Source organism: Trichoderma camerunense (assembly GCF_050948025.1).
Source record: "Trichoderma camerunense strain CBS 138272 chromosome Unknown V8C40scaffold_1, whole genome shotgun sequence".
Lineage (NCBI taxonomy): Eukaryota > Fungi > Ascomycota > Sordariomycetes > Hypocreales > Hypocreaceae > Trichoderma > Trichoderma camerunense.
Window position 1 is genome coordinate 94,044 of NW_028145369.1, and position 24,674 is coordinate 118,717.

The 24,674-nt window shown below is 52.6% G+C and overlaps 8 protein-coding genes across 8 annotated transcripts; 4 read left to right on the plus strand and 4 right to left on the minus strand.

Annotated features, from left to right (window-relative positions):
* Positions 1 to 888: 888 nt before the first annotated feature.
* On the minus strand, positions 889 to 3,552 carry V8C40DRAFT_228723 (ENTH domain-containing protein). Its single transcript, XM_083212334.1, has 4 exons — positions 3,158 to 3,552; positions 3,054 to 3,085; positions 2,876 to 2,955; positions 889 to 2,783 (listed from the first exon to the last, which is right to left on the minus strand). Exons 1-4 carry the CDS (start codon positions 3,237 to 3,239, stop codon positions 1,424 to 1,426), a joined length of 1,554 nt encoding a protein of 517 aa, XP_083078599.1. The 5' UTR covers positions 3,240 to 3,552; the 3' UTR covers positions 889 to 1,423.
* A 1,320-nt stretch (positions 3,553 to 4,872) lies between these two features.
* V8C40DRAFT_259981 (peptidylprolyl isomerase) lies at positions 4,873 to 5,860 on the plus strand (the record flags this gene model as incomplete). Its single annotated transcript, XM_083219085.1, has 5 exons — positions 4,873 to 4,889; positions 4,948 to 5,012; positions 5,274 to 5,443; positions 5,502 to 5,608; positions 5,674 to 5,860. 5 exons carry the CDS (start codon positions 4,873 to 4,875, stop codon positions 5,858 to 5,860), a joined length of 546 nt encoding a protein of 181 aa, XP_083078600.1.
* A 220-nt stretch (positions 5,861 to 6,080) lies between these two features.
* On the minus strand, positions 6,081 to 8,076 carry V8C40DRAFT_228734 (DNA-directed RNA polymerase III subunit C34). Its single transcript, XM_083212335.1, has 2 exons — positions 7,467 to 8,076; positions 6,081 to 7,394 (listed from the first exon to the last, which is right to left on the minus strand). Exons 1-2 carry the CDS (start codon positions 7,751 to 7,753, stop codon positions 6,446 to 6,448), a joined length of 1,236 nt encoding a protein of 411 aa, XP_083078601.1. The 5' UTR covers positions 7,754 to 8,076; the 3' UTR covers positions 6,081 to 6,445.
* Positions 8,077 to 8,244: 168 nt separating this feature from the next.
* Positions 8,245 to 11,120, minus strand: V8C40DRAFT_228735 (histone deacetylase RPD3). Its single transcript, XM_083212336.1, has 4 exons — positions 10,647 to 11,120; positions 10,252 to 10,552; positions 9,649 to 10,190; positions 8,245 to 9,584 (listed from the first exon to the last, which is right to left on the minus strand). The coding sequence occupies exons 1-4, from the start codon at positions 10,839 to 10,841 to the stop codon at positions 8,571 to 8,573; spliced, it is 2,052 nt and encodes a 683-aa protein (XP_083078602.1). The 5' UTR covers positions 10,842 to 11,120; the 3' UTR covers positions 8,245 to 8,570.
* Positions 11,121 to 11,381: 261 nt separating this feature from the next.
* V8C40DRAFT_228737 (proteasome regulatory particle lid subunit RPN11) lies at positions 11,382 to 13,199 on the plus strand. Its single transcript, XM_083212337.1, has 3 exons — positions 11,382 to 11,592; positions 11,734 to 11,987; positions 12,048 to 13,199. The coding sequence occupies exons 1-3, from the start codon at positions 11,527 to 11,529 to the stop codon at positions 12,739 to 12,741; spliced, it is 1,014 nt and encodes a 337-aa protein (XP_083078603.1). The 5' UTR covers positions 11,382 to 11,526; the 3' UTR covers positions 12,742 to 13,199.
* Positions 13,200 to 15,308: 2,109 nt separating this feature from the next.
* V8C40DRAFT_833 (uncharacterized protein) lies at positions 15,309 to 17,113 on the plus strand. The gene has a single exon (XM_083223492.1). The coding sequence runs from the start codon at positions 15,570 to 15,572 to the stop codon at positions 16,962 to 16,964; it is 1,395 nt and encodes a 464-aa protein (XP_083078604.1). The 5' UTR covers positions 15,309 to 15,569; the 3' UTR covers positions 16,965 to 17,113.
* Positions 17,114 to 18,484: 1,371 nt separating this feature from the next.
* Positions 18,485 to 20,878, minus strand: V8C40DRAFT_259986 (kinase-like domain-containing protein; the record flags this gene model as incomplete). Its single annotated transcript, XM_083219086.1, has 4 exons — positions 18,485 to 19,547; positions 19,686 to 19,930; positions 20,263 to 20,720; positions 20,839 to 20,878. 4 exons carry the CDS (start codon positions 20,876 to 20,878, stop codon positions 18,485 to 18,487), a joined length of 1,806 nt encoding a protein of 601 aa, XP_083078605.1.
* An 894-nt stretch (positions 20,879 to 21,772) lies between these two features.
* Positions 21,773 to 22,168, plus strand: V8C40DRAFT_228749 (uncharacterized protein; the record flags this gene model as incomplete). The annotated part of the gene is made up of 2 exons (XM_083212338.1): positions 21,773 to 22,034; positions 22,112 to 22,168. A coding segment is annotated over exon 1 (213 nt), but the record flags the coding sequence as incomplete, so codon positions are not given.
* Between the last annotated feature and the right edge of the window lie 2,506 nt (positions 22,169 to 24,674).

Sequence of the window (24,674 nt, forward strand, 5' to 3'; positions counted from 1 at the left end):
GGATTTATAAGTGAGTCTTTTGAGACGGGATTTGGAATGAGATGTTTGAGAAATAAGCACGAGATGGTAAAGAAAGTCGTTAATTCTTTGATGTAGGACGTGAGTCTGTTCAGTTCATAAAACACAATGAGTGAGAAACAATGACAAGAGAGAGATGGACAATAAGGAAATAAAGGGAAACAAATAAAGGAAAAGGAAACACTAAGGAAAAAAGGAAAGTTTTGGATGGTCTAGTATGATGAAAGAAAAGAAATCCAATCGAGGACTCAAGCAAGTCTTTTATAAACCACATAGACTACTGCATCCACACCTATCGCGATCCAGATCGGGGGGGCCACGAACAGGCGCGGCCAAGCGAGACGAAATAGCCGCGCCATGTTTCAGGTTCCAGCAATCATCCCAGATTCACGCTCCCAAAAGAAACGAAAACCACAAGCAAAACCAAAGAAAGGCGACCTCGAAAGAGCGTCTGTCGAGCATGGTGTGTTTTTTTAAGCGCCGGCATGGATCCCCGGCAGCCGGAGGATCGCGCCCCACATACCCGACGATTGGCCCGGAGTGCTCCGTCAGCCCCCCTGGTCCAAGATGTTCCAAGATTTCATGAATGAGGCTCAGCTTGGTTTCAAACAAAAAAAAGAGAGGCGGCTACATGATGGGCCGCATTGATTTTTTCCTTGGGCCGGAGATATTTTTGAAAATAGAAAGCAAGCGGGAAAATAGCCAGCCAACCAAGTGGAGGACAGAAAAACCAAGACCGAGTAGATTTCGAACACCCACGCGTTAGATAATACACCTGTTCTCTAAGTAGCTGCTATATTTCTCTAACATTTACTACTATATCTGGATTTTTTTAAATAGCTGCTACTATATCTATCTTCTTTTAATAACTGTTAGTATAGTATATTTTTAGTATTTGCTTATACTGCTGAATGTACTAGGTATGCAATTATCTATGTTACGGTCTCGCTTTTTCTGACCTCCACTTGCGAATGCACTCTTCGTCGGCTAGACGGGCCGGATTTCCACGGTGTAAGAAAGGTGTGTCTAGGTGAAACACGAATGGCGAGACTATGCGCCGAGCAAAAACCTGTTTTTCTTTTCTTTTAGTTTTATGTCGGTGTACTGTTTGTGTGGGTGTTCTTTGCATTCACGGCTGGCTGAGATTCTCCCATTTGGCTGCTTCAACTCAGTCGTTTTTCGTGAATTCATCAACATGCGCGCCCTTAACGCCTATCTAAGATCCCAACATGGCAAAATGCTGCACCCTCATCGCTCGCATTTTATGGCCTTGAACTCTATATGTACTTTTTTGATACAGATGTTCCAGCCACTACAGTTATTATTTTAGACCCCTTACTATCATCCTTGCCCAACGCAACCGCATACACACACTCTCTCTGCCTCTCCACTTCAACGGATCTCCTTATCCAAGCAAATCTCCAGAGGCAGAACCAGAGCCCCCCTGTGGAGCCGCAGGTGCAGGCGCTCCCCAGATGCCGGCACTGCTCTTCTCCTTGGCCAATTGACCCAGTGCTGGGCCGGCCGTGGGAGTGCTGGGCTTCTTAATGCCGACGCTGGCCTTGCCCCAGAGCGCACCAAAGGCGTCGCCGCCGCCAGCAGCAGCAGCTTTGCCGTTGGACTTGCTGGCGGGCTGCAGACCGGAAGTCGGGGTCATGGATGAGACTGAACCCCCTGTCGCCTGAGCCTGGACAGTGCCAAAGTAGTTTGGTCCTGTGGGCTGGTAGCCAGTGGACTTGGCGGGCTGCATCGGCGCACTGAACGCTGAGGCAGCCGCAGGCGTCGGGTTGGTGCTGCTGGCTGGTGAGATGGAAGCGATGTTGACCATCTGGCTGATGCCGGCCTGCTGAGGAGCCGACAGGGGCTTGGGAGCAGCGATGCTGGAGTAGTTGGGTGAAGTGGGGGAGAGAGGCTGCGAGAAGCCCGCTGAGATTGGCGATAGAGGCTGGGCTGCTGGCGCTGAGGGTGCTGCTGCTGGCGCCGCCGATTGGAAGTCGTCAAACTCATCATCGTCGTCGTTGGCGGCCGTGTTGGCGCTGGTAAAGTTACCAAAGCCGGAGCTGCTTGGTGCCGCTACAGGAGCAGCCTGGGCAGGTTCATCGAATGAGAAGAGGTCGACTTCAGGTTCCTTCTGCTTGGGAGGCGGCGCAGTTGCTTTCTTGGCCGGAGAGCGCTCTGAAGCCCGTGGGGGACGCGAGCTGGCGGCGGGCCGCTCGCCCTCATCAAACTCATCGTACTCCTCGAATCTCTCTGACCGGTTCTGGGTATCACGGAAGTCGCTTGCTTGGCCGCCGAAGCCGCCGCCATCGCCGTATACGCCGCCGGAATAGCCTCCGTATTCTGTAGGACCGCCGCCGCCGCCGCCATAGCTGGATTCGTTGCCGAAGCCGCCAAAGCGACCGCTGCTGCCGCTTGAGAAGCCGCCGCCCATGCCTCCCTCGACGCCAGTATACTTGTTCTTCGTTACTCGGGCCTTTTTGCGCTCTGAGCGGATGCGATCCACGTCGCCTAAGAGCTCGGCGAGTTCCTTGGCTCGGTTTCGAACGTTGATGCCTTGGTCCTTTCCATTCTGGTCAATGAAGTGAAACTGACGCAGCATCTTCAGCAGCGTAATGTGTCCGCGCGCATCGTCGATGACGCGCTCCGAGCCATGCTTGATAAGGAACTCGAGCAGCTGCAGACTCTTGTAGATTTGGCGCCACTCCTCGGCGGCCTTTTCCGTGAATCGCCGGTAGATCATGGGCATAATCTCATTAAGCTGTTGGCTACATGGGAGTTAGCCTCGTGTCACCCTGTGTCAGGAACAAAAGAACAAAAGAACAAAACCCCGCGTATCCGAAGGGCAGCGCGTGCGTACTAGTTGAATGTGCCATTGGCAATCTCCTGCATCAGGGTGGACGATGCTCCCCAGGGTTCGTTGTTTGTTGCCTCTCGCACCTGACGCGCCACATGTTAGCAAACATCCCAAGACTCTTTCATTTGCCACGGCCGCTGCCATTGAGATTGGCATTGGCATTGGCATTGTCAGAGCGCACCTTTGCCTCCATCTCCGTGTAGTTCATGACGGCTAGTGTCCGCTCGCGTTAGCATCAATCGGCCTCCTCCTGGGAATTGCTCCTGAGCAGCGAAGACGGCGTACCATTTTGCGCCTTTCGGAACCCGGCCTTGAGATCATACAAGGTCAGGTTCGACACGGTGTTCTTCAGGTCGTTGAAATCCATTTTGGGCGAGAATCGATGCGGCGACGATGGCGAGGAGAAGTTGCGAGTCGGGATTCAAGAGCCAAAACGGGTGACGAGACTCTGGCAATTTCCACGGTGTCGCCGAGCCTGAACAACTGGACACAAGCGCCTTTGGGGGGAGTCTCCACTGGAACTGACAGTGGCTAGGACGCAAAGAGAGACGCTACGGTCACGTGATGTGAAGCGGACATTATGAGGCACCGAGTATTCAACTTACATACTGTGGCAAGCAGTGGAAGAAGCTTGCTTAGCCTACAGCATCTTGGACGAGGCGTGCAGTTGAAGTTTACAGCATTGTAGTGAGTGAGTAGATACGAAGTACATGGATTAGTTTTTTTTTTCGCAGGATTCGCTTAACATGTACCCTGTCTATCCGTCTCTATCTGTGCTCGTGTTTGCTTTTTTTCTTTCCTTTGATCGATTCGATGGGCATTTCCCCTTCTGACAAATAACCGCCCGCTTCACCGACTTTGGCATTTGCTGGCTAACATCCCTCCAAGTACCATGACTAACCAAACGCCAGCTCACTCTATGTACAAGCTGTAACCTGAGACTTCAGGCCAGAATACCAGTGCAGGGGTACGGGCACTTCGTACCTCACCTACTGACATCACCCAAAACTTTTCATTTTCCTGCGAGCTATCCCATCAACCCCGGTCTCCGAGCTGCCTCCTGCTGCATAGATTCACTGCCCATTGTAAATATTGTTTTTGACTCCAAGGTATGCTGCACCCGTTTCTTTGTCGTCAGTTTTCCCTTGTGTTTTGTGCTTTGTGCTGTGAGGCGCACCCAGCAGCACCAGGGCTCGTCTCAACAAAAAAAAAAAAAAAGCTGTCGGCTGCAACAAAGCCTCGACAACCAGCCAATTGCCACCGCCCAGCAAATCGCACCGCTCGCCTCGGCCTTTGAACCGGTTTTTTTGCCAATCAGTTGAAAATTCCAAACAGCCAGTTTTCCTTTGAGCATGGACCAAATGATAGGCGGAGCAGCTCCGCCCGTGCGAATGGGTTGGAAGGGCTCCCTGGCTGGCCGTCCAATCAGCGCCGCCGTCTGCCCACAGCCCACCTGCAGCTCGGCGCACACCAAGTCACGTCAGCTCGCTGGCCATCGGAAGCCAACGGTTCCAATTGAGCAAGATTCCGGCGCGAGGGAAAAAAGCAAATCCGAGCGCTGCTTGACCGGTTGCAGTGATGCTGCTTGTGGCGGATGGCAATGGCTGATGGCAATGGCTGGGCAATTGGCTGTGAGAGAAGCTCTGAAACGGGCTTTGAAAAGCTCTCAAGAGCTCACAAAGCAAGCTCAGTCAGCTCCCTCACATTTGCCGCGACGTCAAGCTCCTGCCGCGTACCCTGACAAGACCTGGATCGCCTCCACGTGACTGGCTCCTCTCGTCGCACCCCACCCGTCGCCCTTGTCTCCGCCCGCTGATTGGCCACGGCCCGTTACTAACGTTACCCCTCCAGTCACGTTCAAAATGAGATCAGCTTTCTTCCAACCCCTCCTACCCCGCCATAACTTCTGCTCCCCGGCCTTAAGAACTTTCTCCCTCCCTCAACGCATTGCTGCTACGAACAACTTTGCGACTCCTCGATTCTATTCACAGCCCGCCAAAATGCCTAACACCAGAGTGTAAGTCTTGTCTCATCTCTTCTGCCATGGCCACTCTCCTCTGATGCCTTGAATCTAGTTTCTTCGACATTGCCTGGAAGGGCCCCGTCTTCAAGGACGGCCGTCCTACCTCCGAGATCAAGGGTGAGTCTGAGTCTAATTCTGCCCGAAAGCGCCAATTCATCGGCGGTCTCTATTGGGAATCCCGATAGAGAGGGAATTGAGCTTGACCGATGGTCTGCTCCTTTTTCCCTCTGCCCTGGAGCTTGTGCTCTGGCACCCACCCACACCCTGCCGGTCTGATTGGACCAGCGAACACTGCTGGCCCCCCCTTCTCCAAATTATCACCTCATCCGCTTGTAGCTACCTTGTGAAGCTTGGTATTAATGCGTCTTCGGATAACAGAGCAGACCGGTCGCATCAACTTCAACCTCTATGACGACGTTGTCCCCAAGACCGCTGAGAACTTCCGTGCTCTCTGCACCGGCGAGAAGGGCTTCGGCTACCAGGGCTCTTCTTTCCACCGAATCATCCCCAACTTCATGCTCCAGGGTGGTGACTTCACTCGCGGTAACGTATGGCCGCCTCTGCCAGCACAATTGCAAGCCGTTCGTTGACTGACACCACTCCTAGGGCACTGGCGGCAAGTCCATCTACGGCGAGAAGTTTGCCGATGAGAACTTCCAGCTGAAGCACGACCGCCCCGGTCTGCTGTCCATGGCCAACGCCGGCCCCAACACGTAAGTTTGACCCGGAATACGTCATCAAAGGGCCAGCACAGCATACTAACTGCATAAAAAAACAGCAACGGCTCTCAGTTCTTCATCACCACCGTCGTCACCTCCTGGTTGAACGGCCGCCACGTCGTCTTCGGCGAGGTCGCTGACGACGGGTCCATGGACATTGTTGCTGCTCTTGAGGCTACCGGTCGTGATGACGGCAAGGTTAAGTACGAGCCCCGCCCCACCATCACCGCCTCCGGTGTCCTGTAAACTTGTTGAAAAGAAGCAACATGCTCTGCATGTCCATTTGGTGGCAGTTTTTGGAACCATGAAAATTTATGGGGCGGATCACAGGAGGCTACGAATGGTACCTCGCCATATCCTTTAGCCAGTCATTTAGGGTGCTGCAAAGCATTAAAAAAATACAAGTTTTCCATTGCATCGAACAAATGGATTGTCGATATGTAGTTCATGTCGTCCCCGTGCTGGAAGTATGCTATTTCATATCTACGAAAGGCCAATTGTAAATGATGTAAACAATACTTGGGTAGTTTGCAAAGACATGTGAAATGACGTCGTCTTGAGCCTTGAGCCTCAATTAGAGTGAGTATTCCTACGTTCAATCTTGTGCAATAGATAGCTTGCCTACTACATGCATGATGTACCTCCCCGTTATGCGCCGAGTGCCCAAGTGTACCTGGATGTAGAAACAAAGCAGTATATACATTCCCAATGAATACAAGGGGGATATCCTTATTCCAAAACCGAAAAAAGAGAAGAAGAAATCAAGAAAGAGAAAAAAACTCCAAGTGATGCAAGTTTGATATCAAGACACAGGCCTCGCTGGGCGCTCCTTTAGAAAATCTCCTTCCCTAGCCACTTTTTGAAATACTCGCAATTGCTGGGCCCGACAGGACCGCCCTCCTCGCAGAGATCAAAGACGGGGCACCGGCCGCAGGGGGCCTCGGTCAGCGGGCTGACGTACAGCTCGGGGCCTCCGCCGCGGCCGGAGGGATCTTCGCGGCCGGCCCAGCTCTCGACGGACTGCTTGGCGATGCGGGAGACGCGGTAGCCGACCTTGCCGGCGACCTTGATGGGCTCGACCAGGTTGTCCCAGACGAGCACGTCGACGAGCTTCTTGACGTCACCCTCGGACAGAATAGTGTTATTAGTGATGCCGCTGGAGGAGAGAAGGCGGGCGATGTCGCGGACGGTCGGGTAGGCCATGTAGCCGGCCGGCAAGGGCAGTAGGGCGGGTTCTCTGCGAGATGCTGCTGCTGACGTTGACGATGAGACGGCGAGGGGGTTCTTGGCTGCTGTTGTGGGAGCGACGGGCTTTGCCTCCATCTCCGTAGCATCGCGCTTCTTGCCCTTTGCCGCCGCATCGCTCAGGCCGCCCTTGATGATGCCCTTCTTGGGCACCTGCGCGTGTCCGTGAGCGGCCTTTGCAGCACCAGCGTGCGTGCTATGATAGCTGCTCTGCCTCTTGATGAAATCAAAGACGACGCGCTGCAGGTCCTCGATGAAGGCCTCGTCAAGGTCCTGGTCGGTGTACCAAGGCCCCCCCGTGGCGCGGTCGCTGGGCCGGATGGACGCCTTGATGTACATCTTCTTGTTGGGGTGCTCGACGTTCTTGAAGGGCGCGATGAGGCCCTTTGCCTGCAGCTGCTTGATTGCGTTCTTGAGGACCGAGTCGTGCATGTTGAGGCGCTTCTGCAGGGTCTGCGTCCATATGCCGTCGCCGCCGGAGTCGTCGATGAGCGAGTATACCATGACTTGCTCGTCTGTCGTGCACTGCTTGTATCTGCCCTCATGTTAGCCAACCATTGTCCCATATCAAAACCCTTCACTCCCCCTTCTTTCAGAGTAAACTCACTTGTGTGCCTCCTGCTTGTCGCGCCACTTCCACAGCACCTGGCCCGACGCCTCCCTCATGGTGATGAAGAGCTTGTCGTCGCTTAGCGACTGCACGACCCGCGCCAGCAGCAGCAGGTCGCGGTTCGGAATCACCTCCATGCGCAGCAGGTCGTCCTGCGAGAACATGTCGCCCTCCTCCCGGCACCGCTCGTACAGCAGCTCCTTGAGCACCGCCAGCTTCGCAGAGTCGGCATCGCTGCTGCCATTGGACCTCGAGGGCCCGGCGCCGGCGGCCGAGGCCGACATTTCGGAGGTTGGTGGAGGGAAAGGAAAGGAAAATGCCTGCGTGAGGCGGAAAGTTGTTGGGTTGAGACGGTCCTCGGCTTGTTTGCTGTTGTTGTAGTGAAAGTGTAAAGAGGCCGTAGATGGTTGTATGTGATGGAGATTTCTGAGTCACCCGGTGTCCCTCTCGGTGAGGCGGTGGTTGATGAGTGTGTTGGCGCTACATTGACATTGGAAGTGATTTGATGGTAGAGCCTCGCTCTCTCTTTGTTTCTTATCTAGTCGGGGCGATAGGTCAACATTAGGTGGGAAATGGTATCGTGGTGGGACACGAGCCTCGATTTTTGTTTTAATTTTTTTTCTTTGCCATCACCAAAAAGCCTGGTGGGTACCTTGCAGCCGGCTTGCATGCCCGGGAGAATCTCGGTGGCGGCTCAACATGTACATGTACTGGTGGGGGCGGGGCGACGATCGCGAGGCAGAGGGTACAAGGTACATTTGCCAAGGCTTGGAGATGTTCAATTAATAGACATTTTATTGAATAAACTGTGATACTATTCTACTGTACGCTCTTGATATAGACTCCATGTGTAAATCAGAAAAAGAAAACAGATGAACCAACTGAAAGTTAGAAAGAGACACTGACAGATGGCTCAAGCTATCATGGCCATCCGTCGTTTGGCCTGTCAGTATCCCTCACGCCGGAAACGCCTCCCTCGCCCCGATTCCCATTGTCCTACAACGTGATTTGCATCAATCGAACTGAAGTAGAGATACTCCGTATAAACCAAATCGCTTGTATGCTCCTTTCCCCCTATGCGTCCTTCATGCTGGTACAGACTTAGGCGGGGGGTGTGCTGGCCTTCTTTGGCTCCTCTTCATCCTTTTCTTGGTCAACTTCCATGGCGTCGGTGGCCTCCGCCTCCTTCTCCTTGGCATCGGAAGATGGCTCGGGGGATTTCTTCTCTGGCTCGGCCTCAGTAGGCTTTTCCTCTTCCTGAACGGCTGCTTCTTCAGCAGGCTCAGCAGTGTCAGCAGGTTCAGCAGGCTCGGCAGGTGGAGCAGGGGCAGCGGTCGTTTCGGATTCCTCTGTCGTCTTCTCCTCTACCATGGGGCTCTTGCTGGGGACTCGCTCCGGTGCTGGTTCAGGTTCAACGTCCTCCTTCTTGATGGTCATCTCTTCTTTGGGCTCTGAGTCAGCCATGCCGACATCTCCATCCTCATCCACCTTGTCTTCTTGCTTTTCTTTCTCGGCTTCCTTTTCCTCTTCACCTTCCTTCTCGGTCTCCTTTTCCTTTTCAGGTTCTTTGGACTTTGCCTTCTTATCTACAGACGCCTTCTCCTGCTCGCCTTCAGCAAAATCTTCGATGGTCTCATCGTTGATATCCTGAGAATCCTCTGCAGCTGGGCCTTCGGTAGCACCGCCGTTTGTAGAAGCGTCAGCAGCAACGGCAGGGGAAGCGCGCGCGCTGTTGTCCTCATTTTCTCCCTTGCGGAAATCTGTATAGCTTCTCTTGTTGTTGCCATTCCGAGGAGTCACTCCATTTGCGGCAGCCATGTCTTCATCGTCACTGGGCTCGAATTCGTTCTCGTGTTGGACACGCTTGTCCCAGCGATGCTCAGTCATTCGGACGTCTTTGTTCTCGTCCTCATCAAGATCGTCCAGCTCGGCTTCCTCTTCATCAGTCATGCCACCAAACTTACGGGGGACATCTTGCATCTGGACTGATGGGGCGGGTCCGGTCTGGCGGAGATTATCAATGACGGCAGCGGTAATCTTCTCCAGGTACTCCCTGCTGTTGGAGTTTTCCATGTTGGATGCTCGAACATTAAGTTCAAAATCGGGAGCATAATACTGGCCATTATGTTAGCTTACAAAATCACGAGAAAAGTGGTAAACAGTGCTCGTTGGGACATACTTCGTAATACTCATTGTATGGTAGGGCTCGGTCCATCTCTTGGCCAACCAGGACACCGGTCTCAAATGCCCAGGTTCGAGCCACATTGCGCATGGTGTAGCCACCACCGCCGAGGACCAATGTGGGCAGGTTGAAGCTCTTGACGAAGTTGACGCAGTTAGCGTGTCCGTCCATGCTCAGGTTGAAGGCGCCCAAACGATCGCCGGAAAGACTGTCACCACCACATTGCAGGACAACAGCCTCTGGCTGGAAGTACTTCATGACATTCTCAATGACAGGCTCGAAAATGGACTTGTACGATTCGTCGGTGATGCCGTCGCGGAGAGGGAAATTGACGGCGTAGTTCTTGCCCTGGCCGATTCCAATGTCGCGCAGCTCGCCGGTACCCGGGAAATATTCACCATATTTGTGAAATGACACGGTCATGACACGGTCGGTAGTGTAGAAAGCTTCTTCGACGCCATCACCGTGGTGAACATCAATGTCAATGTAGAGCACGCGCTTCATAAATCGAAGAAGTTCGAGGATTCCGAGAACAATGTCTGTAGTCAGTCAGTTAGCATCGAAATGCTCATGGTGGCGATTGTAGTAGACAAAACGCACCATTGACGTAGCAGAAACCACTGGCTTCGCACTTCTTGGCGTGATGCAGGCCGCCAGCCCAGTTGATGGCAATGTCGCATTTTTGTCGGTTGAGACGCGCTGCGCCCTCCATACTGCCGCCGGCACTGATACCGCAAAATTCGAAAAGGCCGTCAAACACGGGGCAATCATCTCCGACATTGTATTTGCCCTGCTCTCTCATATAGCTATCCATGTTGTCAGGGGTGACCTTTTGGAGGAAGTCGATGTAATCGTCGGTATGGAACTGGGTCATTTCGCCGCGGGTGGCCGGTTTGGCGCGCTGTTTGCCATGTTAGCCAACATCTCAAGACAAATCTGAGAAACCAGAAACGGCGGATAAAAGGAAAACGGGATAAGAGTTTTGCGTCACATACGTAAATCTCCATCTTCTGATACAGGCCATACTGCATAATCAGACTGTGGGCCAATCGAATGCGATGAGGCTTCATGGGGTGGCCGGTGACATAGGCATAGTTTCCAATATCAGAATCGTAAAAGTAGGCGACTTTCTTCGGTGATGACCCGTTGAGGGCCACCGAGCCGAGTCCCGCCATGCTGCTGTCACCCATCTGGAAAAGCTGCAAGAATGCAAGGAGCTGTCTGTAAGAGATCGAGTGGCGTCGGTCGGTAGAATTGTGATTGATGCCGGTTTGATAGGATAAGAAAAATTAGAAACTAGACGAAGCGGCAGTGCGATTGATGTTTTGTCAAAGGCACCTCCGCATGGTTTGTGTTGGCGAGGGAAAAAAAGTGAGAGAAAGCTGAGGTGAGTTGACCGTAAATGGTAGCCGGCGAAAGTTGTAAGGGAAGCGCGGCAGCCAAAAGCAAGGCCGGTACAGAGTGCAGAGACGCGGATAAACATTGCGGCGACAAGGCTGTAAGTTTTATCAATGTTTGTCATCTAGCAGCGGCTTCGGATTGGCCCAGCAGAAAGATACTAGGCTGCATCATACAGTTTGTACGTGCTCCGCATGTACTCCACACCAATCGCAAGATGCCGGGACTCGCAGCGGCGATTCACGTGATGGCATTATTCAGCAATCGACCCTGGTAGCAGGCTGCCGAACAACTGCGTCAACTTGGATATCAGCAGCTAGCTACTAAGTCAAGGCCTGGGCTCCCTACCTAGCAGCCTCCAAACATCAAGCTTTGAACGACACAACAACACCTGCTGCTGCACCACCACGACATCCTTCATTTCAATTTCTCTCCATTCCTCTTTATACGCATCTTCAATCCCCATTACCTTAGACTATGGAGCGCTTCAGGAACTTGTTGGGCGGAGGTGGCATGGGCTTGGGAGGAGTTACGCCTGGCACAGTAAGCTTTCCTTTATCCGTCATTACATTGCTTGAAGCTCTCGCATCTCCGGTGGCTTTGGCAAACTGAGCAATCGAGATGGATTCGAAAAGAGAGAGAGGGAAGAAGAAGAAAACAGGTGGCTAATAAGGCATGTTACAGGACAACACCAGCCTAATCGATAACTCGGAAACCGTCTACATCTCATCCTTGGCCCTGCTGAAAATGCTCCGGCACGGCCGCGCCGGTGTGCCGATGGAAGTCATGGGCCTGATGCTGGGCGAGTTCGTCGACGATTTCACAGTCAAGGTCATGGACGTGTTTGCCATGCCACAGAGCGGTACAGGCGTTAGTGTCGAAGCCGTCGACCCTGTGTTCCAGACCAAGATGATGGATATGTTGAGACAAACCGGAAGGTAGGCTGACATCCGGCAAGCGGAGGTGTTGCAACAGCTGTGGCTAACAAAGATGGACAGACCGGAATCAGTCGTCGGGTGGTACCATTCTCATCCCGGCTTTGGCTGCTGGCTGTCGTCGGTTGATATCAACACCCAACAATCGTTTGAGCAGCTGAACCCGCGTGCGGTGGCAGTAGTCGTCGACCCCATTCAGTCGGTCAAGGGCAAGGTTGTGATTGATGCTTTCCGACTCATCAACCCCCAGCTTCTGATGATGGGCCAAGAACCCCGTCAGAGCACGAGCAACCTCGGCCACCTCAACAAGCCGTCCATCCAGGCGCTGATCCACGGACTTAACCGACACTACTACTCGATTGCGATCAACTACCGCAAGACGGCGCTGGAGGAGAACATGCTGATGAACCTCCACAAGCACGTGTGGACAGAAGCTCTGGAGATGGACGACTTCCGGACGGAGGGGCAGAAGAACAAGGATCGGCTGGAGAGGCTGGTCAGCCTGGCAGATGGCTACGAGAAGAGAGTCAAGGAGGAGACGGAGCTGACTAAGGAGCAGCTCAAGACCCGCTACGTTGGCAAGCTGGATCCCAAGAAGCACTTGGAGGACGTTGGCCAGGAGCTGATCGAAGACAACATCGTGTCGGTGTCAAGGCAGATGATTGACAAGGAGGCGACAATGCCCAAGAAGAATGGAGCTCTGGGGGTGGCTGCCCAATCCAACGGCGATCAGATGGAGACGGAGGAAGAGTTATAGACGAGTAGCAAAGCAAGGAGGGCAGCCATTATCATCACCCGCTCGCACTATATCTTCGGTGCTACCGCTGCTGCACACACACACTCACATGGTAGCTGGCTGGGGCACGCCTTATGCTTGAGGAGAGGGGACTGTAGAAAATTTCGCACACCGCCGTTGCAGTCGGGGTCGGAAGAACGCGGGGCTATGAGAAGCGTAGCCGCGAAAGATGGGCGACTCTGACCACTTGGGGGTCTCTAGGCCGGTCAGATGGTGGTTTTGCGTGACCATGAGCTTATAGCCTCTGTCGTTGTTGTCGCTTCTCTGGAGGAATGCTTAGGCTCCCTTGCACCAAGACATGAAGCCGTCGTCGGGCAGCACGATTCATGACATGTCACTATTTAATGAAGTTTAATTTTTTTTTAATCCGTTTGGGGTTTAATTTTTCTGTGCTTGACAGGTTGTAGTTGTAGTTGTGGTTGCGGTTGGGCTGAGGTGTTAGTAGAATTGGTGGTTGCGCATTAACGGCAACGGTACTCCATAGTGTGGTGTGTTTACCAACTCTGGCGATGATATCATTGGTAAGGACTGCAAAGGAAATTTTAGAACGATGCAGTGACTGGATTTTGCAGGATTTGGAATTGACCGCTTCGTGTGTATCGTGATGTGCGTTATTGAGTGACACTGCACCGGCATATGCGAACCCCCAACAAAAAGAAGAGACTAGCATGCCAACGACGAAACGAAACGACGCATAGTATTACGTTTTCCCTGTCTTGCCTTGTGTTGGTTCGCCACTCATCCAAGACAGAAAAAAAAAAGCTGCAAGTTGTGTCTCGCTTGGGCATTTGGGATGCATCTTGGCAGCAGTCACACGGTGGTTTTGGCATCAGGCGGCGCTGGTTCGATTGGCGGCGACTCAGCCCTCAGACCCCTCGACCCCTCCCCTCCCCTTGTCCCTTGTGAGATAGAATGCATGGATTCTCGTCTCCGGAGCGCCTGAGAGGGCAAGCTGGGACCCCCTGGAAGACACGCAGAGTCCGGGGCCCAATCAGTGCATTGGCGGCGACAGGCCACGGTCTCAGATGACGGCTGATTCATCGGGGGGTCTGGCGGTGGGTATCAAGCAACCACTGTGCGGCTACTGCGGGCTTGCATATTGCGAGTTGGATGGGGAATGGTTGAGTTATGTACTTGGACGAAAGAAGATGGATGCGGCTGCAAAGAAAAAGTTGGACGTGTGAAAGAAAGGAATATGCAGCGGAAAGAATTGATGGACGCGATGGTGAAATGGGAGGGAGTTGATGGTTTAGGTAAGGAGAGTAGTGAGTGTATCAGGTCGTGATTACCTACTCCAGGCACACTCGTACTCGTATCAATCATCTAAGACAAAGCGCCTTGAACTCCATACCTTTTGATGACATCAACCCGTGAATTAACATGATCAATCATCAACTCATACCCGGTCAAAGAGTAAATAGTCAAAAGGCAGCCCCAGTGCGTGCTAAACGAGGCACCGGGACGAAAACAAGAACAAGGGGGCCCTCCCTGTGCCTGTGGGACAAAGACTGGAGCAGGATTTCAAGCTGCTGCAGCACACACGCTCCCCCGTCCACTCAAAGCCCGTCAGAAGCCCATTTAGCTGTGCCGTGCAGCAGAGGCCGTGCCGCGCACTGTGCCGCACCGCTGGATTCCCGCCATTCACGACGGCCTCGGCGCCTAAGTCAAAATCAATATCATCAGCTGCGGCAGAGGCGTGCAGCCTCCCGGCAGTAACCACACGGAACCGAATGAAGAGGGCGCTCCATGCCATTGGGCTGCTCGCTGCTTAGGAGGTACTCCTTGGGTATCGCCTCCACGTCTGCCGTATGCACGAGATACACTAGCACTACTCAGCAGGTAGCACTTCTATGGACCACTGCCAACCGCTCCAGCTCCAGTGCTGCTGCAACAGCGGCGCGGAAGACCACTAATACGGACCGGTGGACCAACTGAGGCCCGCTAACTCTCCAGGCCGCTGCGGCTACGCATTCACGCCAGCTCCGTACAGTGTCGACAACTTACAGGGGGCGGCGCAGCGAACGCACGCTTGCATCCAGTCGAACCAGAAATCATTTCTTCAAAGACATGCATGCATCGAACAAACTTCATTTGTTCGTTCGGCCCAGCTCAATCGGCTCAGCAGCACGGTTGAGGCTGCCGCTGCTGCTGCCTTTCCTGCGACGCGACACGACAATTCAGCGTGGCGAACGAACGGGCTTCAATCCTTTGACTCACTGACTCGGCCTTCAATGAGAGAGAGCGTCTCATCACCACAAGTTGCATAGCGTCTGGCCTGTCTGGTCCTAACCCTGCTCGCTCCAGCCCCTGTCCTGTCCTGCGCTGTGGCCGCTGTCATCGCCGTCGCCATCAATCACCTGCAGGAGCCACAACAAAGAAAAAAAAGCATCGCATCTTCGCATCCTCCCCTGCGCCGGCATTTCGTGCGTCGGGCTACGGGGGGTCTTTGAGCGACTAGCAGAAGCAGCGCCTGTCCCGCTACAACTTACATCCACCCAGCATTTCTACTGTCCGCTGTATTACGAGTACCTGTGCATTCTAACGTCTACAACCACGAACCATTGACGACTATTTACCCGAGGCCCTGCGATCGCCACCACCGCTTCACCAACAGAGCCCGTCGTGTTGTGGTGGCCGTGGTGGTGCCGGCGAGTTGTCGAAAACACCAAGAGCGTTGCCAGCCGAGCATCGTCACCAGTCTCAGCAAACATTGGAGCGGCAGCACGTCGCTTCTTCCCCTTGCTGAAGGCCGCAAATCCGAATCCGAAATAAACAGAGCGCCATAAACCATGACCATGATGGACGTGGCCACCGTCAACGAGGTCATCGACTGCGTCGGCCGCCTCTTCGACCACATTCCCTACGCCGTCTGCGGAACCGCCGCCCTCATCTACTATGGCTACCGTGCATACTCACCCGACCACGTCAGCATCACCTGCCCCGAGGAGTCCAAGGAGGCCATCCGCTGCTGGGCGCTGGCCAAGGGAATGACGCCCTTGCCCGACAACCCCGACGGCTTCAGCGTGCGCGTCGCCAGCGGCCGCTCGTGCCCCGTGTGCATCAAGTTCATGAAGAACGGCTTCGAGCAACTCGAGGTGGTGCGCATCGGACCCGGCCAGGCCAGCATGGTGACGCTGCCCAGCATCGCAAACACCATTGCTCGCAGCTACGTCTTCCGCCTGCACTCGTCGTCCACCGACCGCCAGGCCCTCTATGCGCGGTACCTGGCCTGGACCCTCAAGCGCATGGCTGAGATCCCGCCCACAGACCCGGTGCAGCGCCTGACGCCGGAGCGCGCGCGCGACATCGTCAACCGCTCCTTTTGGATCCCCTTTACACTGTCCTACCCCGAGACCGTGCCGCTCTTCCAAGCCGCCGGGCTTGAGATTCAGGGCGACGGCAGCCTCATGGACTGGCAGCCCGACGAGCAGAGCATGCCTCCTCCACGGCCGCGGGCCCGGACCGCGGCAAGTCGCTACAGTCTCAACAACGCCAGCAGCAACTACAGCCTCAATAACGCCAGCAGCAATGGTCACCTCCGTAATCACAGCTACGGTTACGGTCAAAACTATAACCAGCACTACGGCCAAGGCTACGGTCAGAACTATAACCAAGGATATGGCCAGAATTATGGCCAAGGATATGGCCAAGGATACGGCCAAGGAGGATACGGTCAACCATACGGTCAAGATTTCAACCAGGGCTATGGCCAAGGCTACAACCAGGGCTACCCTCCAGGCTTTGGCCAAGGATACGGCCAGAACTACGGCCAGAACTTCGCCAGCAACTATAACCCGGCCTTCAGCCAGAGCCAGACCAGCCATACCCGGCACAGCTACCACGGTTCAGATTTCTCAGATTCCGAGAATGGCAACACCCCATCCCTTCGCAGAGTCACCAAGCGTTTACCGAGCGTCCGGCCTATGATGTCGACATTTTCGTCTCCTTCCACCTCTGACTCGGAATTCTCCCACTCGGCCGGCGCATTCTCGCCTCAGTACATTCTCGCATCGCCTCTGATATCGCCTACAGCGCATATGCCCCCACCGCCGCCTTTTTCATCGTTTCACCATTATCCACCGCTCTCTCCTGCAAACTCTATTCCTCATATACGGCCACTAGCCCCCCCGCCACTACCAAGGAGGGCATTATCGAATCGCCAGGATACAAGGTCCTGGACATGAATATCATGTTCGCCATGAATTTCGCCATGAGCTTACTTCCATATCACTACCGTCATCACAATCTCCATCTCCATTTCCATCTTTGAACCAAGAGAGAACAACATATACTCAGACTACCTACACACACAATCGATTTGACAGCGCGCCAATTTTATTTCGTCCTATTTCCACTTCTTTTTCACTGCCCAATGCTGGGTACGTCATGGGCCGGAGAGCCAAATCTACGGATTTTGTTCAATTTCCTTTCTGTCTTTTGGATTTCCTTCTTATTTTCCTTTTGTGTTCCTGCCGTCCAGAATGATCGGTAATCAACTTGGCCACGATATCCTTTTCCTTGTTTTGTTTTCTCTTCTCTTAGCCAACTTTTTTTGTTGTTTTAACTTTTTTACTTATCTTGTCTCCTTTTTTTTTACACGGCGGAGTTCTTTTGTACCAAGAATGAAACGATTTGATGGAAATACGGATATGGCTTTTGGGGGGAAGGGGGAAGAGGGTTTTCTTTTACGCATGACATGAACACAGAGGAGCTCTTTAATATTTTTGATGAAATCAGAAGATTGATGCTGCAAAGAAGAGACGGGATGACAATGTCATGCTAAGAAAAAGAAAAACACACACACAATTTTCAAGAATCAAGAATTAAGACTTTAAAGAATATCGAGCAAAGGGGGGAAAGACGCAGCAAAAAACGTGAAAGCAGCCACAAAAAAAAAGAGCGGGCTTTTTCGAACACATCCATAACCATAGATTGATAGTTCATCTGTACAATAGAAAGGGGGGCGTCACCGGGAACTGCGAGCTGTCAGACTCCCATTAAGGTACTACTATATCCATTGACTGGACTATTTGTTTCACCATCTCTCCTTGTCTTCTTTCGTTCTACGCTCGTGTATCTTCAAGGTACAGGTATTTAGTAACAACGATATATCAACACAAGCATTTAGAACAACTGTATATCAACACAGACACAAAAACAGGGGCAAGACGGAGTCAAGAAACGTATGCAAGTTTAATAGTATAGTCAAGGCCCTACGTACCATGTATCTGTGCGGGCAGTCAAATTTTAATTAGAAAAAAGAAACCAACAAAATACACACTCACAGCATAAGTGCCTAAACTCCCTGCCCAGTCTTAGAAATTGCCTTACAAAAAAATTTCAATCCTCTGGTCTTCCATTTCCTTGTTCTACAAGATGGAGCAAGTTGGATACAAAAGATAAAAAAAATCACGCTCAGAACATTTCCGTCCCGTTGCCACGTTACTCCAATACGCCTCCTAGAACGGCATCAAGCCGTATGCGTCCCATTTGATGCGACGGGCACATTTTCTTTCTTGTCCACTGCGCTCGCAATGCCTGATTGTAAAATGTCGCGTATAAAGGACTCCTGCTTGCGAGCCGATGGGGCCTTCTGCCCTACGGACTCGCTTGCAGTAGGTGACACGTCAATGTCAAAAATCCCATCAACAGCAGCTATTCCTTGTGGTGTAGCAGGCCTCGATGATCCAGCCACGTCGAGATTCTATGCTCCCATGACGGGAACCTTCTTGCCTCGCTTGCCCAGCAGCGTAGCGTTGTCTAGGTTTAGCTCAAACGCGCCCTTCTGGCGTTGTCTCTCCCGCACTTGTTGTCGCGCAGCAGCGGCCACGGCGGCCGAATGTTGTCCATAACCCTTTTCGCCGGCTCGTTCCCGCTCGCGGCCACGGGTATGGGTGGTGTCATGATCCTGGATGTTGGCTCTTTGCATCCTCTGCTCTAGGGCCTGAGTCTTGGTGTTGGCATCATCCTTGTCAACGTCCATGTTATCGACATCGTCGCTATCCTCTTCCTCTTCCTCTTCTTCTTCATTAAGGCCTCCAAGTGGACGTCCAGCACCCCCGGCCCGCGCACCGACCTGCGCTCTTCTCTTGGCCTCCTCCTCCTGGCGGTGGACGGCATAACTGACATCAAACACCTCGCGAAGGTTGACGGCTGCGGGAGATCGGAAGTCGTATCGCTTGCCGGACTCTTCGAAGTGAGCAGCGTTGAACTGCTTGAGCGGCACCATTCCGGGAGCCTTTTCGTCTCGGGGAGTCGGTCCCACCTCCTGGATCCATGGGTGGGCAAGGAACTCTCTGATGGTGTAACGCTTGTCGGGGTCTACCGTCAAAAGATGGCTGATGAGGTCCTTGGCAGACGAGGAGATGTCGTCCCACCAGGGCGACAGGAAGGTGTACTGGCCCTTGGCAACCTTTTCGGTGAGCACTTCTATGCTCTCATCGTAGAAGGGTGGGAATCCGCAGAGCAGAGTATAGAGAACGCAGCCCAGAGCCCACATGTCAACCGACTTTGAGTATCTCTCATCTTTGACAATCTCGGGAGCAGTATAGCCAACAGTACCACAAGGAGTCATGGTCTGTGCTTCCCAAACAATCTTGGAGAGACCGAAGTCGGCAATCTTGATCTCGCCAATGCCTCCGGCTCCCAGGCCCTGGATGAACTCGCCCTCGTCGACCTTGTCCTCATCTCCTGGCTGCTTGGGTTTCGGGTGCTTGGATGGAATGAATGGGATCGGGTTGAACAGGATATTCTCGGGCTTGATGTCACTGCAAGGATGTGTCAGCACAGGTTTGCCTTTGTCTGGGCAAAAAAGGTGAAGCCATGACGTCAGAGCGGGACTACCCCTGTCCCACTACTTTTGTCTGGTTGCTTAGAAATGAGACAAAGTGCTAGCCAAGACTCACCGGTGGACAACGCCTTTCTCCTCGTGCAGGTACTCGAGCGCTCTGGCGACGCGGACGATGACATGGCGAGACAGCTCTTCGCTGAAGTAGGTCAGTCGTACGATTTGGTGGAACAGCTCGCCACCGGGGGCCAGCTCCAGGACGATGTAGTAGTATTGCTTGGACTCGGAAAATTCGATGAGCTTGACGATGTTGGGGTGATCGAGCTGGCGCATGATCTGAACCTCTTTGAGGATGTTGGAACGCTAGACTGGTAGTTAGCATCAGTAGTTCCGGGCCAATCATCTCCATATATTCGAGACCAAAACTTCTGGCTTCGTGTACGCAGTAAGTACCCTCCGGACGAGGGACCAGGCAAGGATGTCAACATAGGAAATAAAAAATGTCGCACCTCTGCAGCCTTTGGAATCTTTTTGAAATCTGGATGTAAATGTTTATTTCCCTATTTTAGGGGAAACCCCCCTCCGTTGTTGGTAAGAGCGGGATGGAGCAAGAGACGAGGCAGCTAAGGAAATCGGATATCATGGCAAAAGCAATAACAAGGAAAGAAGATGACAAACAAATTGATACAACTTACTTGCATGCGGTTCATCTCGTACTTGCGCACGACTTTGATGGCCACCTCGCCATGTTCTCCATGCAAATCGCGTGCACGGTAGACGTTGCTAAAGGCACCATCGCCCATCTTTTCAAGAAGCTCCCAGCGATCCAAATCAGGATACTTGGGGAATTTGCTCTTGCTTGCATTCTCTTCGGCAATGATTTGGGCCAGGTTTGCCTCGTCGACTCTTATGCCCTTGGTGCCATTGACTTGGGCAGGCTCGGCGTGATGAGCTGCGGCATAGCCAGCCTGTGCTGCGCGGTTCTGCTGATCGCCAGGTGCTTCCGAGTATGCTCCTAGAGGTTCCTGGTTTCCGGCAGGGTTGCCATACACAGGACCTGTTGGAATAGATTTCTCTGGGGGCGGCTGTGGTATAGATTGAGGGGCCTCATTCTTGCGCGTCTCTTCGGGGAAAGTAGTGCGTGCTTGTTTGCCTGGCATCAAGTTCAGTTAGTCGATTACATTGGGTACTTTTTCAAGATAATAAACTGCAGCTGCACAGTATCAAATCAAAAGAAGAGACTTTGGAAAAGGTGATGAGTTTGGTCATACCATGGCGAATGAAGTTCTTGAGCTGTTGAATCGTAGACATGGTGAAAAAGAGGCGCCGCTGACGAGCGACGGCGCGGTGAAAGGTACAAGTTGGAGCAGGCGGACGATTGATTCTATGCTGCGCAATTGAAAAGTTCCTTCTTCAGTGCTCTGGTAATTTGGCGTAAAGAGAAGAAAAAATGGTGAGAAATAGACAAGCTCAGCGTGTTTGGCCGAGGGTCAGATTATGGGATGAATGGGGGGAAACTGTAGCAGTGTCTGATAGCGAGAAATGGCCCAACGTGGGTTCTGCGCGGATGGTGTGCGATGATGCGGGGTTTTAAAATGAGTTTGCAAGCAAGCAAAACGTGGTGGTACTTTTTGCCTGGTTTTTTCCCCTTTCTAGGCTGACAGATGCTCTATGACGGAGAGGCGAAGCTGGGTCGAAGCAGACGGCAAAGCGATTCAAAATAGTGAACAGGGGAGAATTTGCTCGCTGGCCAAGGGGGAAGAAATGATGAGAGAAAGATGAGAAGAAGAAGAAGAGGGAAGAGAATTGCTCCAGTGGATGGGAAGAAGGTGGTGTAGGGACTTATTAGTGACTGAATGGATGGTTCCGGCGCGGTAAATCCAAGTGGGTGGAAGTGACGTGCGGCTGCTGCGCCTGCAAGAGGCTAGCAGACAGCAGCTAAACAGGACCTGGTAGTGGGTTCAGTATGTAATGCGTCCTAGGTCAGTTTTTTTCAGTTTTTTTTTTTAGTGCTGGTTGGTGCTGGTGCTTGTATCTCGGCAGCTGTTGCAGAAGACTTGGCAGCTAAAACAGAGCGGGCGATCCAGGGGAGAATGTATTGAGAAGAAGAGAAGAAAAAGAGAGAGGAAGAGAAGAGACGAGGCTATGCATGACATCTTTAAATTGAATTACTTCATTTTATTTTTGTATTCTTACGCGACTTGAGCTTCGCCTTGCTGCCTGCATTTACTTTACTGCTGTACACCTACCGTCATGCGCATCCATGTACTAGGCAAGTACTGCAAAAAATTGGGTGTTGATGACGCACCCAACCGACAGCAACGGCTGTTTCATCACCCAACTTTACTCTACTCGACCATGGAATGTACTCGTACATGTACACGTCCCAAGACCTGCAAATGCACGACGCGCACATGGAAGAGGCCAGAAGGCCCAAAGTCGAGCTGGGTCACATTCCACGTCCCATCTGCAGGTGAAAAACAAGATCAGTACGACACGAAGCAAATGCAGTTGGTACCTGTGCCGGGCGGTAATCTTGCTTACAGGTAGACTAGACACTCACTAGTCTAGCCTGTGCTGCTACCGTCTGGTCAATGATGCTACTCCACGGGCTCCCTGGCAAGCCTGGTAGGTAGATGTAAGTGCCTAGACCTGCCTGGACCTGGGCAGCCCCGTTAATCCAGCAGGATATTCTGGCCCTCAGGCATTGGGCAACGCTACGGACACGGGTCGAGACCGCAGAGGGCTTGCAGAGTGCAGGAGAACGTGCAGATTCAACCGCGGGGCGGATTCGAGGCTACGGAGTACTCCGTCCATAAGTGTAGTCTGTACGGCAGTCCGGTACGGTACGGTACGGGACAGCTGGAGGATTCAATGTTTACCTCTAGACATCCATGGTTGATTTGCAATGCCGGTGGCGAGGTGCAGTCAGCCGCCAAAGGAGCACCACCGCGGCGTGTCATGCATCGACTCCAAAGTGAATTCTCGGTCGACACGGGCGGAAGCTTTTCTCGACACCTGATCCGACGAGTGTCCATTTTGCTCCGTTCTGTCCCGTGAGGACAAGTGTCTACGAGTATGTGCCTGATGTTTTGCCAGCTTCCTCCATCTGCCGTCTGCAAGCAGAGCCAAAGCAAGGAACCCGCAGTGTCAGTTACCAGGGAACTAACATCTCTTCGTCTCCTCTGCGTCTGATACATCAGCATCCGGTACGGTACATGCGCATATTCTCCGTACATACACATGTATATGACCCATGCCAAGGCACTGGGCAGAAAGCAAATCTGCCAGCACGGAGCACAAATACCACCGTAACCAAGTATCGCTCCATCACGATCTCAGCCAGCTACCGGCTGCCATCTGCTAGCGAGTACTTAGGAGGGGAGGCACATGCAGCAGGTGCCAGGGCGGTTTTGGCGGGGCCGCGGTTTTGATCCGCGATTATGACGCCGCAATCGACGTCATCTCTATTTTTCTATTTCTCGTGCGGCGCCACGCGACCAATAGCGCCGGCGCCGTGCCCGAGAGACACTGAAGGCGGGCATCATGTAATTGTACATTTGCCTTGCTTCTGTATCGCCTCTGCAGGGCTGTGGCATGTCTCGGCTACTCGGTTTTTTATTTTACTTTCGGTACCTGAGATGATTCACGTTGAAGCAGCTTGTAGGACTTGGCTGGAATGGGATGGGATGGTATAAAGATCATGGGAGAGACGAGTGTGAATCGCTTCATTGCGGATCTGCTCCTTTTGGGTTGATGCCATCTCCGGATTCACTTGGGAATCGTGCACCCACTTGATCAAGCTTCCTTGGCTCGGGTATGGATATGCACACCTGTCGATCCTCTCGCTTACGTTACGTATGCATCATGGCAGAGCTTGTTGAACAAATGAGCGAAAGAGGAAACCAAAAATAACAAAAGAAAACTATATTCCCTACAAACCTGGGGAATATGGTACCTATCTACAACTCTCCAGGATTGCCTTCATTGTCCACTCAAGCGTTAGGCTACCTACGTCACAGTGGAGCTCGAATCGCAGCCGCGTACCTGATTGATGATTGATAATTGCATGAACTCATGAAGCCATCACGGATGTAGCATGGGCAACAAAGGTTCAGCTTGATACAATTAACCTCTAAATTAGATTATTGCGTTCGTACGTACCAATTAGGTAGGTAGATACGTTCTATTTGTAGCTGTGGTCACCACATTCACCGGCATGGTCACATCGGGCTGATTCTATTCACGTCGTTTCTAGATATATGACCATGACGTTGCCATGGTCCTCTAGTTTAGCCCAAACCAACATCTTTTCTAGAGCCACGGAAGAACCATTGCTTCAACACCATGGCACCCTAGGACTGCGTCTTTGTTCTAGAATTTTGCAACTTAATCGGGTCATTTTAGGCCGTTGATGAAGGTTGTACATGACATCAGTATGCGAATGCAGACTTCTTGCGCACTCCGCGAGTACGGAACTCTCCACGTCATTGCTCCCCAGATGGACCGCGCGGCTACTATCTCCGGTAATCTTCACCTAAGAGAAGAGAGGCTGTGGTGCGCAAACAACGACGCCCCAACGCGGCGCAAAGTCGATCGCACACCTGGCCAATATACTGTGACAAGTGTGATTTGTCTGAGCAAGGTGAAAGGTGAGACATGTTGAAAGTCAAGCCCAAACGTTGGCCAGAATCTCTCCGGGACGTAAGTCTATGCTATCATTTGCCACAGGAGATCTACAAGAAGCATCATTCCGAGGGGTCGAGGCGGGTAGGCGGGACATGTTCCCGGCTCCAAGCCTCGATGCCGGTGATTGAACTTACTGTCAATGGATGGTGCGCTGCGACATGCATCTGGCACCGGAGCATCTGGGCCGGTGGCGGGCCATTTATAATCACTGAAGCTAGAATCGATGTATGGCATCTGAGATGCTGCGGTTGATGATTGGCTGAGGCTCTTACAGGTCTCCTCTATTCGTAGTATCCGATGGGCTCGTCAAGATATACACAAGTCGGCCGTAGTAAGCAAGCAGACGAGCAGAGATATTCTAGACCACCACCTTCTTCAGGCACGATACATGTATCGAAAGTCGAGTGTATTACACCAA

Bases quoted from the DNA above. Each gene is read 5' to 3' on its own strand.
- V8C40DRAFT_228723 (XM_083212334.1), bottom strand. From the start codon at position 3,239: ATGGATTTCAACGACCTGAAGAACACCGTGTCGAACCTGACCTTGTAT. The intron at 2,956-3,053 runs GTGCGCTCTGAC...GTGGCGCGTCAG, and splicing joins ACACGGAGATGGAGGCAAAG to GTGCGAGAGGCAACAAACAA. The intron at 2,784-2,875 runs GTACGCACGCGC...ACTCCCATGTAG, and splicing joins GCCAATGGCACATTCAACTA to CCAACAGCTTAATGAGATTA.
- V8C40DRAFT_228737 (XM_083212337.1), top strand. From the start codon at position 11,527: ATGGAGCGCTTCAGGAACTTGTTGGGCGGAGGTGGCATGGGCTTGGGA. The intron at 11,593-11,733 runs GTAAGCTTTCCT...GGCATGTTACAG, and splicing joins GAGGAGTTACGCCTGGCACA to GACAACACCAGCCTAATCGA. The intron at 11,988-12,047 runs GTAGGCTGACAT...AAAGATGGACAG, and splicing joins ATGTTGAGACAAACCGGAAG to ACCGGAATCAGTCGTCGGGT.
- V8C40DRAFT_228734 (XM_083212335.1), bottom strand. From the start codon at position 7,753: ATGTCGGCCTCGGCCGCCGGCGCCGGGCCCTCGAGGTCCAATGGCAGC. The intron at 7,395-7,466 runs GTGAGTTTACTC...ACATGAGGGCAG, and splicing joins GACAAGCAGGAGGCACACAA to ATACAAGCAGTGCACGACAG.
- V8C40DRAFT_833 (XM_083223492.1), top strand. From the start codon at position 15,570: ATGACCATGATGGACGTGGCCACCGTCAACGAGGTCATCGACTGCGTC.
- V8C40DRAFT_228735 (XM_083212336.1), bottom strand. From the start codon at position 10,841: ATGGGTGACAGCAGCATGGCGGGACTCGGCTCGGTGGCCCTCAACGGG. The intron at 10,553-10,646 runs GTATGTGACGCA...CATGGCAAACAG, and splicing joins ATCAGAAGATGGAGATTTAC to CGCGCCAAACCGGCCACCCG. The intron at 9,585-9,648 runs GTATGTCCCAAC...CATAATGGCCAG, and splicing joins CATACAATGAGTATTACGAA to TATTATGCTCCCGATTTTGA.